This window comes from Jatropha curcas, chromosome 4, assembly GCF_041381405.1.
Source record: "Jatropha curcas cultivar XTBG-Jc1 chromosome 4, XTBG_Jcur_1.0, whole genome shotgun sequence".
Classification (NCBI taxonomy): domain Eukaryota; kingdom Viridiplantae; phylum Streptophyta; class Magnoliopsida; order Malpighiales; family Euphorbiaceae; genus Jatropha; species Jatropha curcas.
The window spans coordinates 24,611,304-24,626,220 of record NC_143154.1 but is presented as its reverse complement, the minus strand read 5'-3'; the positions used below and the strand labels follow the sequence as shown (position 1 = coordinate 24,626,220).

The 14,917-nt window shown below is 30.6% G+C and overlaps 2 protein-coding genes across 3 annotated transcripts; one reads left to right on the top strand and one right to left on the bottom strand.

The window, feature by feature from the left end:
* Positions 1-603: 603 nt before the first annotated feature.
* On the top strand, positions 604-5,894 carry ARLA1A (ADP-ribosylation factor-like A1A). 2 transcript variants are annotated; one of them, XM_012231028.4, is made up of 6 exons: positions 604-905; positions 3,939-4,004; positions 4,089-4,121; positions 4,214-4,335; positions 5,245-5,406; positions 5,534-5,894. In XM_012231028.4, exons 2-6 carry the CDS (start codon positions 3,942-3,944, stop codon positions 5,649-5,651), a joined length of 498 nt encoding a protein of 165 aa, XP_012086418.1. In that variant the 5' UTR covers positions 604-905; positions 3,939-3,941; the 3' UTR covers positions 5,652-5,894. The 2 variants fall into 2 exon arrangements, with proteins under 2 accessions (XP_012086418.1, XP_012086417.1); XM_012231027.4 differs by having other exon boundaries at positions 689-905; positions 3,923-4,004.
* Positions 5,895-7,955: 2,061 nt separating this feature from the next.
* LOC105645425 (Leucine-rich repeat protein kinase family protein) lies at positions 7,956-10,859 on the bottom strand. The gene is made up of 2 exons (XM_012231029.4): positions 9,422-10,859; positions 7,956-8,777 (listed from the first exon to the last, which is right to left on the bottom strand). The coding sequence occupies exons 1-2, from the start codon at positions 10,707-10,709 to the stop codon at positions 8,122-8,124; spliced, it is 1,944 nt and encodes a 647-aa protein (XP_012086419.1). The 5' UTR covers positions 10,710-10,859; the 3' UTR covers positions 7,956-8,121.
* Positions 10,860-14,917: the final 4,058 nt, after the last annotated feature.

Here is a 14,917-nt window from a genome sequence, read left to right as displayed (position 1 = left end):
TGGTTTTAAATGAAGTTCAAAAAGATAGCATTAAATGAACCACTTAAGAAAATACATACAAATTGATCAAACTGATTCAACTTTGTTTTCTATTCTATTCGAGTCAATGGTCATTTAAAATTCAATTTAATATATTTGATTTATTTCAGTTTGGCTTTAAAATACATTGATCATGTATAACAATTATATATAGATACATATATTGAAATATGTTTATTACCCCTTTTAGTGGAGTATATAATATTTGTGGTATTGTCTATAGATATATTTGAATTTTGGATGAATAATGATTTATAAATTCAACCGAACTATATATAAATATACTATTTTGTTTATAATTTTATTAAATATCCATTGTATTTGTGTAATTTCAATATGAAACTATGTGTTAATATTATAATAATTTAGACAAATATAAGAAAAAAATTATAATCATTATTCAATATTATAAAAAAATAATGAACAACTATAAATTGACCGAAGTCGATGTTTTCCGATTCTTGTTTGGATAATTAGAAAAACTATTTCATGGCAATTGAAACCTCAAAATTACAGACAAAAAATATACTTGTGGCACTTTTGTTACCAGCCAACGGGGATTTGGACATTACCAGCGGTTATTACAACAACATTACATTACCAGAAAAATCGACACAACACAACGACAATGGTTTTTTTTCTTTAAAGAGAAAAGATTCCTTCCTCTCACTAAAGAAGTTTCCTTCTGGCTTTCTACTTCTCTTCATTGTCCCGTTTCCTTTCCCTTCCTTTTATCAAATTTAGGGTTCCCTTCATTTTAATTGATTTATTACTTAATTTTTTTTTGCAACTCAATCTTTGTGAGACCAAAATCATCGTTTTCTCCAAATGGGTCTTTGGGATTCTCTTCTCAACTGGCTCCGGAGGTAATCGCTTTTTGTGCTTCTGGTTTTGTTTGTTTTTCGCTTTATGTTTGGTTGCTGAGAAAGTTGTGGGAAAAGTTGTCACTTTTTACTTTTTATTATTTATTTAGTTGCATTGAAATCGAAAATTTGAACTAATTGAATATGATTTAGTTGGGTTGTTTGGTTGTCTATATAGTTGAGTTGTTGGTTAATGAATGTAAAGGTTTTAAATTCTGGAGTGAGAAAGAAAAGTTACTCAATCATATAATTGAATATCATTGCATAAGCTTGTTTATTTATCATAAAAAAATATGTGAATCAAACAAACTTCACAAGAAGTAAGGATTTTAGCTGATAAAGTTACTAACAGGCGAGTAAAAATTTGAATGATGAATTTAGCAGTGATAGGAAAAATATTGCTGAGAATACAGAAGAAATTCCTGACCGTAACATTTGGGGTTAATAACAAAATAAATCTCAAGCCATACACAAATTTTCAGTTTGTTCCATTTATTTTAAAATGTAAAACATATGCACTTTTCATGGTTTGATAGGCTTATTTGACGATCATAATGATCAGACATATGAAATTTAGTGCTAGGTATGTAGTTTGCAATTTATCAGTGAACTAATAGTTGTAGTTTCATTTATATTTCATATTTTTGGGAATCTGCAGGCAGTTTGCCAAATATTAACTATGTAAATTTATTTATATGGAGGTTTTGTAGGTGTTTGAACTTCTGCGTAAGCTGTATCATATAGGCCTACCTCCAAAATTTAAGTTTTACCTTTGAAATGCTAAATTTTTTTTTAGAAACAACAACCCCCAACCACCCCCTCTTTCCAGAACCAACAAAAACATAGTTTTGGAGTCTGGCTCCGTCACTGGTTTGAGTCTTGGAGATCTCTGCTCTTGTCTAAGTGATGAACTGATGCCAATCTAATTTCTTTTCAATTGGATTTGCAGTTTCTTTCTTTTTTTTTTTTTTGGTAGTTACTTTCTCTTTTTTTCTTTTATCATTGTAAGTTTGAAAGGTATGTAAAAGCTTGTCTACAAACAACATAAAGGGGATATTTTGGCAAAGACAAAAATATGTGTATATGACACTAAGGTTATCATTCGAGTGGCATACATATATGACACAGATATTGATGTGGCCATGAAAGGGGAATTAATTTCTGTGCTCATGAAGCTGGACATAGATTTTTTTTTCTTTGTTTACCATGTCTGCGGAATTCTTATAGTCTTTGGACACCTAGAATGTTACCAAAGTGTGAATCCAGTTTTTGAATTGAAAGAAATCAATTTTCTTTACCTCCTATTCTCCACTCTTTTGCTCTTTCCCTGCTATTTTCTTCTTCCTGCTCTCCATCATCCCCTATTCATATTTTCCTTGCATATCTTCTGTGTCTTCTTTTCTTTCCTCATAATTTTCTTGTTTCTCTTCTTTCTTTTGCACTGCCCTTGTTCTACGTCAATCAAGATCATAAGGAACCTTGATCCATCAAGAGTCCATAGTGTCAATTTGCCCTTTGTCCAGTAACTTGTGATTGCTTTCATCTAGTGGGTGCATGGAGAAAAATTTGCAAACAAGAATTTCTTATGCCATCCTTCAGCTGCAAGGCATTGCATAATCTTCCAATAACTTGCAAATATTGTATTGCTTGTTGATATTGTGGTTTATATTAGAAAATATATTATACATTTAAAGCTCTAGGCTCCACAGACATTGGCTGTTTGCTGAACCATGTTAGTTCTGTATGTCTTGTTGTTCTTCTCTTTGTGTATAATCTTGTATATGTGTGTGCCAAGACACAATACCATCTTTCTTCTATGTTTGGATTTTTCTGCTATGATACTATAATTATTCTGCTGCACTTCATCAGGCTTTCCTGCTAATATAAAGTTTTTTGCTCGTCTTGGTCGCTGCCTTCATTTGATGCCATCAATTTCTTCCCTTGCTGCTCATTTCAATTCCTGCACAAATGATTTGGGTTGATTTTGTCTGTTTATTTTTGGGTATAACATATTTTTAACAGAATAATTGCAGAAGAATGAGGATACTGGTTTATTTTTTGTATGATTAAACTTTATAGTTTAAGGAATAGTCAGTGCTCTGCAGGGGACTAGGAGTGACAAAAAAAAAAAGGAAGAGAAAAGTAGAAACAAATTGGAGCAATAAAGTCTCTGGTTGTTTGTTGTTTAGACATACATTTTTATGGTAACAACAGGGCATGTAGGGAGCAACCTTGATAGTGTAAAATCTGGCTTGTCAAATGGTTTTGGCAAGCGAAGTTACAGTTCCTTGCATACTATATCCTAGAATATGGGAAGTGCTGCATTGATTTTTTTATCTTTGTGGATCTATAGAGGAGACGTTCACCCTTGATTCATTTTCAATTTTGAGAGTGTTATTTTAGTTAGACATCCCTTCATGGACGTTTTGTTTACTTTTTGTGTTAGATTGATCTTCGGTTTAGAATGCTGCATTTAGTTCTTGTCATGAAGCCTTTGCTCGAGAAGAGCCTGTACTTAATCTTCCCTTCTTTCTATTCCACTTTTTTTTTTTTTTTTTTTTTTTTTTTTTTTTTTTTTTTTTTCTAGAAATTGTTTTACAGGCGACTGACTGTAAATTAGGAGTTGGAATACTAAATCATATGGTTTTGGACTTTGTAAATGGAGAATAGCTGTTTACATAATGCTATTTGATTTATTAAACAAATCATAGTAGCTATACTTGTCCTAATGCAGGGAGTTTTGAATTAAAGTGGGTAATTAACTCTTTGTAAGTAGCTATTTATTCCTGAAATTTTTGGCGCACAGATCTAGTTATAATCACGTTCTTTGACTTGTTACATTCTACACCTTCGTTTATATTTTCCTTTCCATAATCCATCAACGAGACAAGTTCAAATGTGCAAAACATCTCTCATCTTAAGTCTCTTATTGATCTATCTATAGTTTGCATGATGATCAGTTCGCTGACTTCTTTCCATTTATACCCCTTTCTGTTTTTTAACTGATGTCCATGTATCAGTTTATTCTTTAAACAGGAAATGGAGCTGTCCCTTGTAGGCCTTCAGAATGCAGGGAAGACATCCCTTGTTAATGCAGTCGCTGTGAGTAAACACATATGGTGCACCTTCTTTTGTTGTATTGATAAGTGACTTTCTCTTGATGTCTTTTTCTTTTTTGTTTTCCAGACCGGAGGGTACAGTGAGGACATGATTCCAACTGTAGGTATCTTTTCCTTGAATAAATGTCAAATAAAGCATTTATTATCATTACAATATATCTTATAAAAAATTCCTCATACAATTGAAACCAGGTTGGATTCAACATGAGGAAAGTTACAAAAGGTAATGTGACAATAAAGCTCTGGGATCTTGGAGGGCAGCGGAGATTTCGTACCATGTGGGAGCGTTACTGTCGTGGGGTCTCTGCAATTCTGTAATACCTCTCAGTCTCTTACCAACTTAATCCAATATAACTTCTTTATATACTTTCTATTTATTAGAATGCTCTGCCTTTAGGACAAGCAAACGTCTTGTGCGCAAGAACAATAGATTTTAGGACATGGTCAGACACTGACCTCATAATCTACCCACACCTCCTAATTATTATGTAAAAATTTTAATAGACTTTCAAAATTTCATTTCTCTTACCGTCATTGCATCTCACTTCCTGATTGAGCTTTAATGTGCTACCAAAGCTGTTTTGATTTCGTCATGTCTTAACTGAACTGAAGATGGCGTTTTTAATTAGGAATTAGGTTAGGTTTGTCTTTTACTGCCCAGGATAGAGGCGCCTACGCTCATGTTTGTATACAAGAGATTGTATCTCTGTAAAAGTGCAAAAGACGCATCTCTTTGTTTTCTCTTCTTTCTTTTTTCCTAGTTGGAGCCATTTAAATTTTATCAATCCCAAAGGAGTCCCAAAAAAGAATAAAATAGAAAAAGTAGGGAAAAAATAAAGATGTTGCTCTATATGTCCATGTTACTTGTAATCAGAAACGTATGAACTTGCTAAACAGCATAAACTCTGTCCGAGGAAAATTAATGTATTTATTTCTATCTCTAGAAATTATAGACATTATCATGCAGAATGTGTTAATTATTACATCTCATCCTTAAATTATGTAGTACAGTGGACACCTTGTAGTCTATGTTGGTAGCTGAAGTAGCGAAAAGACTTAAAATTGGATTTCTATTCTTATTTTTTCTATTCCTACGTCTCCTTTTTAGTATGTGAGGCAATAGTGTACAGTGGCTGATGTTAAATTCTCTTTGGTGTCTTTCCAATGGAGTATTGGACTAACTAACTACTTTATATGCCTTTTTCTGATTGATGCAAAAGCAGATATGTAGTTGATGCCGCTGATCGAGACAGTGTTCCCATATCTCGAAGTGAATTACATGAACTCCTTCAAAAACCTTCCTTAAGTGGAATCCCTTTGCTTGTTCTTGGTAACAAAATTGACAAGTCCGAAGCACTATCAAAACAGGCATTGGTTGATCAGCTGTAAGTTTAAGAATGTTTAAAGAAATTTTATTTTATTGCTTTCTTTATATCACAGTGATAAATTGCGTTAATTCCCAATCTTGAATGGTTAAAGTCATTCTTATTCATTTTTGTTGGATTGTTTCAGAGGTCTTGATACTATTACCGATAGGGAGGTTTGCTGCTATATGATCTCATGCAAGGACTCGATAAACATAGATGTTGTCATTGACTGGCTTATCAAGCACTCGAAAACGGCAAAATGATCTGCTGTTTGGCCTTTATCTTAAGCCTGGCAGTAGAAATGATGATATAGTGGTTGGTAGTGGAATTTATTTCCTCCATCTGGTTGTGGTTGTGCTTAAAGCATTGTGTACAGTTGTGGAACAATTTAGGCAATTTGTTCATGCAATATTTGTTTATTTTTCTGAATTTAGGTAAGCATGTTTGTTTTATCAAATTTTACATAATTTTCTTAATAATATGTATCAGTTAAAAATTTCATTGAATATTAACTTTCATTATCACCATGTGAGTCTGGTTTTGAAGGTTTAAGTTGTTTAGATATAGATTATTTATAAAAATGTAAGCTGCACAGAATCAAACCAAAACCGATATGGTCGGTGTTCTAAATCAGACCAAGCCTTAATCGGTAATAATTATGGTCTGAACCGAAGTCGGTTAGAAAATGGCTCATGGCTACCCTCACTGTATGGCAGCCATGTTATAGATAGATTCTGTGCCAACCGTTCATTGATAATCATTGATATTTAAAAATCAGAATTGCTGGGTTGGCTGTGACGGTGCTTAATACATAAAAATCTTTTTTTCTTCCTTTCTTTAAAAAAAAATGGTAGTCAAGTAAAGTAATCATGGCTTCCACCAAGATATTGCATTACGGAATTTGTTCTTCATATAATGTAATTAACAACTAATTAACAGTACAAATATTAAAATTTTATTATCAGTTACAGAATATTCAGCCTAATTAATATGTTTGTTGCTCTGACCTAATTAATCATTTCTTCTGTATTAATGCCATATTTATGTATCAACTATGTTTGGGAGGTTATAATTGTTTTTTTTTTCTACATTTTCAATCAAACAATTTAATTGTTGAAATTATTAGGTTTTTCAGTTTTTTATATAATAAAAAATAAAACTAAACTAGCATGTTTTGTTTAATTCTTTATTTTTAGTTTTTAATTTTATATTTTAGTGCAAGAAATGAAATTGTGACAATGAAAATTAATTGAAAACATCATAGACATCTTACCTAACATATAAGTTCTGTTATAGATATCCTAATGTCTTGGCATCTAATCTAATTCTAAAAAAGAGAGGAAGAAAGAGATTTTGTCTGAACACTATGGTCCTACTCATGAAATCAACTTACAAAAGAGTTTCAACAAATTTAAATTTGTTCAATAAGCAAAATTTATATTTCTATTATGCACTTTCACTTGACACACAACAAAGGAAAAGGAGAGTTTGGTCTCCTTGTAAACCAACTTAATAAAACTCAGTTTCAACAAACAAAAATTCAAAACCAAGCAAAAGCATTCTTAATAAGAATGAAAGAGGCAAAGAAAACAAAGTTTTTTTGGTATTAGCCAAACAAGTATCTCCTGTCAACTGAGTTAAAACTAAATCATGCTCATGCCTGGTCGGTCCATTAAAGGGTAGAGCGTTTTGCCGTGGGAATTTGCTCCATTCATCAAATGTATGTTTGAGCTAAAAGAGGTGAAGACATGGTGGACAGAGAAGCTAATACTCATAAAAATAATAACTAAAGCTCAAGGTCAAGAAACTATAAAGGAAAGGAAAAGGAATTGCTTCTTTCTTCCTTTGAATTTCAAAAGAAAGTTGAACAACACAATGTTTTCAAAGGCAAACTTTCAGTGGAGCAATTGCTCTCAAACAGAAATGGGTTTTCCTGAAGTGTAAAGATTGGTTTACCATTCAAACATTCTTGGCAAGAACATTGTTTAACTTGAAGTGGATGTTTATATTCAATCTGTCTTGATCGATAAAATTGAGAAAGGAACAACCAAGTCTTTGTCTAATTCACGCCATAAATAGACCTTTAACTGATAATCAAATTGACCAAGCACCTGCCTCTCATATCATAATAATTGTTACCCAAATTAGATATTTTTTTTCAAGTACACGGACAAAAACATGAAAAAACAAGTAAAAAGCCAAATTCATACTTCCAAACAGGAATTTCAAAAGGAAAGAATTAAATATTATTTCATAAACAAAAGGTTTAGAGGAAACAAAACCAACTAAAGTTTAAAGACTAGCTTATTAGCCTAATATTCGAGTAATTGCCTCGGATGAGCTTAAATCCTCGCAAGCAACTGTCTTGCCTTTAAGAATTTCCAAGATACCAAAATTTGAAAATAAACATAGAATTAGAGGATGCCTTGTACTCAACTAAAGCAACTTGCTAGTTATTCACATTTCACACCAGGCAAGTACAAATAATAGTGTTGGAATCCTCCTCTCACATATAGGTGAAAGGTAGGTAAAGTTACATGTGCAAAAGTAATCTCTGCTATGAAAAAAAGGGTAAAGGAAAAATGAAAATTTGGAGGGAAAAAAAATGAAGAACATGGGCAGTTGTTTCTCAAAGTTGAACCTGACAATAAACAAACAAATTGAAACACTCTAGTAATAAATGTATTAAAAATGGGGAACTGAAAAAAAGATCACTGATCTTTCTTTGGCCCTTTATGAAGATGGTGGTGCACCTGAATCAATCGAGTATGTTTGTTGAGAGGACTTGTCATCCTCAATGTCTTGGTGCGTGTCCTGTGCTTGGGAGCTAGAATGGCAAATCTCCTCAATTTGGTTTCTCACTTCAGCCATTGAAGGGCGATTATCTGGATATTGAGCAGTACAGTTGATTGCTAGCTGCAAAAGTTGAACCATATCCTCTTCTACATTCTGATATCGAAGAAGTTCAAGATCGAACACCTCTGTAGTCCACTCATCTTTGACCACAGACTGAACCCATCTTGGAAGGTCAACTCCCTCCTCATTCAAGTGGGAATGAGTAGGAGCCTTTCCTGTAAGCAATTCCAAAAGTAAAATGCCAAAGCTATAAACATCTGCTTTTGGGGATACTTTGCGAGCATCTGTCACCTCCGGAGCACGATAGCCATCAACACGGTTGGGAGTTGGTGTAGGTCCTGCAAGATGCGCAAGGCCAAAGTCGGAGACACGAGCCTCAAATGATGTAGTAAGGAGAATATTTGATGATTTAATGTTTCCGTGAGAGTTCGTAAAGCCTTGAGAGTGCAGGTGTGCAATTCCTCTAGCAGCTCCAAGGGCAATGCCAGACCTGGTCTCCCAATTCAATGGAGTCCTACCAGCTCCTCTATTTCCTATAGTTAAATCAAAATTATATAAGAAATAAATAAGCAAGGCAAATGATTCTGTTTTACATATCTTAACAATGTCAAAGCATTCAACAATACAGATTCCATAGTTTTCAGAAACGCAAATACAATGCAAAATCATGCAAATGCAATACAAAATCATGCCCAATCAAGTACAGTTTCAGAAAAGCATCAATTTTCTATAACTTCAAGGTCAGTTTTAGATATAAATAAAAAGAGACAACCAGAAAGTTTATTTTCCAATAACATAAATATAGCAGTGGCAAACATCTCTTTCTTTATATAAATTGCCACTCAGTCCATCCTTCGTATGTTTGATCGCCACAATTCAAATAACAATATACTATTGATAGATTTGGAAACCATTATAGTAATCCTACTATATAACTATATCTAAGTTGGATTCTACAATGTATCTCAAGAAAATTATTTCATGAAACAAAAACATGTTGGCAAATTCCCAAATCAAGAAATGCCAAAGATAAAGTGAAAAATTGTACTGAAAAAAAAAACAAAATTATATAAAACATAACAAGAAGTGAGCCGTTACTATGTATCTTAAACGAAAGAACATCAAAAATAATAAAGAATCAAAAGCAGAAATAGATACATATAATTTAAATACTCACCATGTAGAAGAGCAGACAAGCTTCCCATCGGCATGTAATCATAAACAAGAAGCTTTTCATCTTTGTTGTAATAATAAGCTCTTAATGGGACCAAATTCTCATGATTTATATTCCCAACACTTCCAATCTTCTCTCTAAATTCTTTCTCCGTTACGGTAACATCCTTCAACCTTTTCACAGCCACCACTATTCCCATCTCTAAAGTAGCCTTATAAGTTGTTCCAAAAGTCCCCTTCCCAAGAACTTCTGCAGAAGCTCTCAACAAGTCCTCCAAATCAAACCCTCTTGGTGTGTAACCAAAGAACACCAAATTCTTAGCCCCACTACTCTTACCTTCACCTTTAGCCACTGCCACAGCCACTCCCCCAGACCCTCCACCAGCAGCAAACCCTGTGCTGCTGGCATTACCACTAGTAGCCACGGCCTTTTCGCTGGAAATCTCAACTTCTCCATGCTTTGGGACTTCAGTATCTTTAGCAGCACCACTTTTGGTTCTTTTTCGACATAAAAAGATCAAAATCAGTAAAATTAACAAAAATCCAATAGCGCAACCAATCGCAATCCCAGCAATTGCTCCACCAGATAATTTATCATCATCATCCCCATTTGAAGTTCCATTACAAGTTGTCAAAGGTTTCCCACAAAGAGAATTCCCCAAAAAAGCAGATGGAGGCTTGCTAGATAGCTTATCAGGAATAGACCCACTTAATTTATTAAAAGAAACATTAAATTGATCAAGTGATGGCAAATTCAATTCAGGAATAGAACCATTAAGCTGGTTCTGCTCCAAATAAAGAGTCCGTAACCGTGTCAACTTATTAAAATCTGGAGAAATTTCACCAGAAAAATTATTATGAGCCAAATTAAGCCTTACCAAGTTCTGCAAATTGAACAAGAACCCAGGAATCTCTCCAGAAAACAAATTCCCTTGCAAGTAGAGATTTCTCAACGGACCAAGATTTCCAATATCAGCTGGAATTGGACCTGAAAGAGCATTAAAGCGAAGAGAGAGAGTTTGCAACTGCGTTAGATTACCAAGAGCGATAGGAAGTCTCCCAGACAGACCCATACCAGGTAAGCGTAAATGTACAACTCTGTCTTTTTCACAATTCACGCCTGCCCATGTGCAAGGACTACTTGAAAGATTCCAAAGAAGGGATCTACCGCCTACTGCCTTGCGCAAAGCTTCAAGAGCAGCTCTATCTGATGCTAGATCAGACTCTATAATTGACCAAGAATCCAGCAAGAAGAAGATAAAGAAGAAAAGTAACAGTGGTTTCGTTTTCATTTTTGGTGTTATTTTGGTGTTTCAACAAAAAATGGAAACCACCTTAACTGCTACTTATCGATTTCTTGGATCCTTGAAGTCTTGAGTTACAAGTTCTCCAGTTCTTGAATTCTTGTAAGTAAAATTGCAAATGAAAGTGTGTATATAGGAGGCCTCCAAGTGGAAAAAGGTATTATATATGCAATCATGCAAATTTTGTCAATGGTGTGTTCTTGAAATTTCTTTTCTTGAAATGTTTGAAGAAAAAAGAGGAAGGGAGAGAGAGAGAGCGAGAGAGAATGGTTTATGGTCTGTAGTTATTAATTAAGTCTCCGTGGAAGGATTGCTTGTTTGTTCCATGGAAAGAAACTTCGAAACTATGAGTTGGCCAATTCTATTCTATCTAGCTTTGGACTTTACCGAGGAATGATTCTCTGTTTTGGCCTGCACAAAAAAGTAAAGTGAAGTTGGTCTTGATTGGATCTTCAAATGAGTGGGCCCACCTAAAAAGGGCCGGAAAATTTTGGTCCCATTATTATTAAAATTAGAGATACTATGGAGTTTATTTTGTTGATTTGTTATTAATTCTGTTAAAGCTAAGTTATTTTAAGATTTGGACATGTACTTATGTCTATGTTTAACAATATGCATTTGCCTTAAATAAAATCTCAAAATGACTCTTCACTCACTTATTTTCAAATTGAGAATTCAAATTTGAGATTCTAACCCAATCAATTAATATATATATATATATATATATATATAAAGAAATGTATGATTTTTGTTTATTTTTCAATTATATATTCAAAATGTTAGTTGTAATCATTTTGTAAGTGATTGTCTAACAAGCTTTTTCTATTGGTTAAAATAAGTTAATCATTTTTTAAGGCAACATTTCACTTTTAAAACATGTAACCTAAAAGAAATATGTCACTTTTTTTATTTAACTCTATTTAAATTAATTTACCTATTTTAACAAACGCTTTTTTCAAGTAATTGCAATTAGCGTTCCTCTTTTTGTTTTTTCACTTAGAATGTAAAGAGTCAATCTGAGTAATTATATAGTAAAACAGTTATACCACGTCATGATCATAATAAATTAAAATGAGATAAGTGAATTAAAATTAAAGTAAAAGATTGAAAGATACTGGACAAAGATGAAAATAGATCTTTGGATCATTAAATATTATTTATTTTAATCAATATACTCACAACATTTGATTTTTTTTTTTTTTATGCTATGATCGTACCACTACATAATCATTCAATTTCATTAATTATTGAAAAAAAAAAGAAATTGAAGAATTTTTTTTTAGAAAATTATATTATTAATTTCTCCAAATATTTTTTACAAAATTATCCACTTTATCCCTTTAAAAAAATATTAATGATATTACTAATTTATCTATAATATATATAGAAGTGGAAATAGGTAGGGGACCCTTATCATTAAGGATTTTAATTTTATTGATTGGAAAATAAAAGTAATTTCATTTTAATTGGTTTATATTAATTTTCTATTTAAATTTAAATTTTGTTGGATAAAATAAGAAGTTATATTATATATTATATAAACTTATATATTGAATATAGTGAAAACATAATATCTTTAACGATTTTAAATTAAAATTATTTCTTATATTTTGTGAATGGTCATAGATTTTTAATAATTTAAATTATTCATAATATTATAATTTATAACGAAAAATAAAAAACTATATATAAATTAAAGTACATTTACTTGCAACGTGTAAAAATCAATGAGTACAAATAATGCATAACAAATGTTCAAAAAAAAAATATAATGTATATATTTAATATGGTAAAAATATAATATTTTTAAAAATTTTGATTTTATTGATAAAATATAAGTAATTTAATTTATATTAGTTATATTAATTTTCTATTTAAATCTAATCTTTATTTAGTAAAATAAGAAATTATGTTATATACTAAATAAAGTATTTACTCTCTCAGTCCCATTTTGTTTGCTTGTTATTTCTTCTCTGGACATCTCAAAATGTTTGCAAGTTTCTAAATTTGTATATTTGAACAATTATGTTTCTCATAATAACATTTATGATTGTTCATTAAATAAATAATTTTTATTAATATCTAATGAGTTAAGGATAAAAAGGGGTAAAATAATTTTTATTGATTAAATTCTTAATATGTATTTTATCAAGCCATGCAAACAAAATAGGACGGAGGGAGTATTAAATATGGTAAAATTTTATTGATTGAAAAAATAAAAATAATTTAACTTTGATTCTTTATATTATACTATATAAGGTATGTATTAAATATGATAAGGATATAATATCGTCAATTATTATTTTAATAAATTTTTAATATGATTGGTTATAATTATTTCTTACAAAGAACTTATTTTACAAAGAATAAATGTGTTTTATTGTTATTTAATAATGAATATATTAAGATTTATATTTGATATAAAAATAGAAAATAAAAATCACTATAAATATATTATAAGATTTATAAATTATGATGTTTAATAAATCAAATAAAATAAATATATAATATGTCTAATTTTATAAGTTAAAGTATTTAATTGGTCAAAGTAAAAATCGGGATGTCATAGATTTTTTCGTAAAAAAAATAATATATATATTCAACAAAAATAGTGAATATTTTATGCAAAAATATCAAATATGTAAGGTTATAGATGGTTGGACTTCCTCTGACTTCTGTATTTTAACAACACCGACTAATAAATAATAAAGTAATATATGATAATAATCAATAATTGTAAAAAAAAAAAATTAATTTACAGGTTGGTATATAAAGTGCAGAAGCAAAGATTTTTGCACTACTGTTGTTTCCCTACCAAATCTGTTTTTGTCAATTTTTTAATACTATGTTTATCATAAATTGTAAGAAGCTGGTTTATGAGATCTCATTGGGAAATTTAGTATGCAACAACTTGCTTCTATAGTTGTCGTTCAACAACTTGTCCTTTTTTTTCCCCCCCCAATAATTATAGAAAAAGCCTTAATATAATAATATGGAATCAATTTTAATTAAAAACATTAAAGAAAATGTTTTTTACATTAACTATATCTGTGTTTGGATTTCATTGTTTTTCATTTTGGTAATCCGATGGAAAAACTTTACTACCAGAATGTCTGTCTGAATTATTTAAAAATTGCGATCAAGTACCTAAGGCTGATTTAATTCAATAGATTACTATATAAATTAAGATTAGGTTATTTTTTACTATTTCATGGATTGATATAGAACTAGAGTTTGTCTAAATGTCTCATATAATATGAATGATTGAATCAATTAAGTGTAGTCTGATTGTTTTCTTACTAATATAAAAAGTGAGAAATTTCACATTTGAATTCTTTGAACTACAAAAATTTTCACTAAATTTTATTGTACAATGGAACAGAGTTGAATAGCGTTAATTGTTAATACTTTCTCTGTTTGAAAATATAAATCGTATAAGATTTTTTTCACACGATTAATAAAACAATTAATTCTTTTAAATTATGACAAAATCAATAATAATTTGACTAAATTATCTTTTATCTAAAAATCAAGTGTAACTTATGAATATAGTTATTGAATTTAATATAAATAAAGATAATATTAAAAAATATTATTAATTACTTCTTAAAATACTTAAATAACTTATATTCTGAAATTAAACAATAACTTTAAAACGATTTATATTTTGAGACTTATATTTTGGAACGAGGTTGGTTAAATAAAATTAAGAGAAATTAAAACAAGGGCAAAGATTCAATTTCTTGTCATCACAAAAACCAAAGATGTTTAATGAAATCATATAAAGCATTTAAATCTTATGTCCGCAGGAAACTCAGGCATTTTGGGAACCTCAATACACAAGCTATGAAGTCACCATCGTTGACAATAAATTCGGTAATAAATTTCCTTCTACTCCGTGCCTCCCAATTTAATAGTAAAAAATAAGTATTTTATCTTGCTTCATTTTAAGTGTTCATTTAGAATTTTAAAACTATATTAATTACTCCCTCTTTCTTTTTATATAGACAAGATTAAGAAAGTAGTTTAATTTTTTTTTTTTTTGTCATTTTTTTACTAATTCCCCCTAATATCTCATTTATTCATCCTTTAATATCAATATATACCTTAAATTATGTTTCAATCTTTAATAAGGTTTTAAATGTTTGTTGAAATGAAAATAATACAAATAGTTACAAACATGATGTTTATGTTCT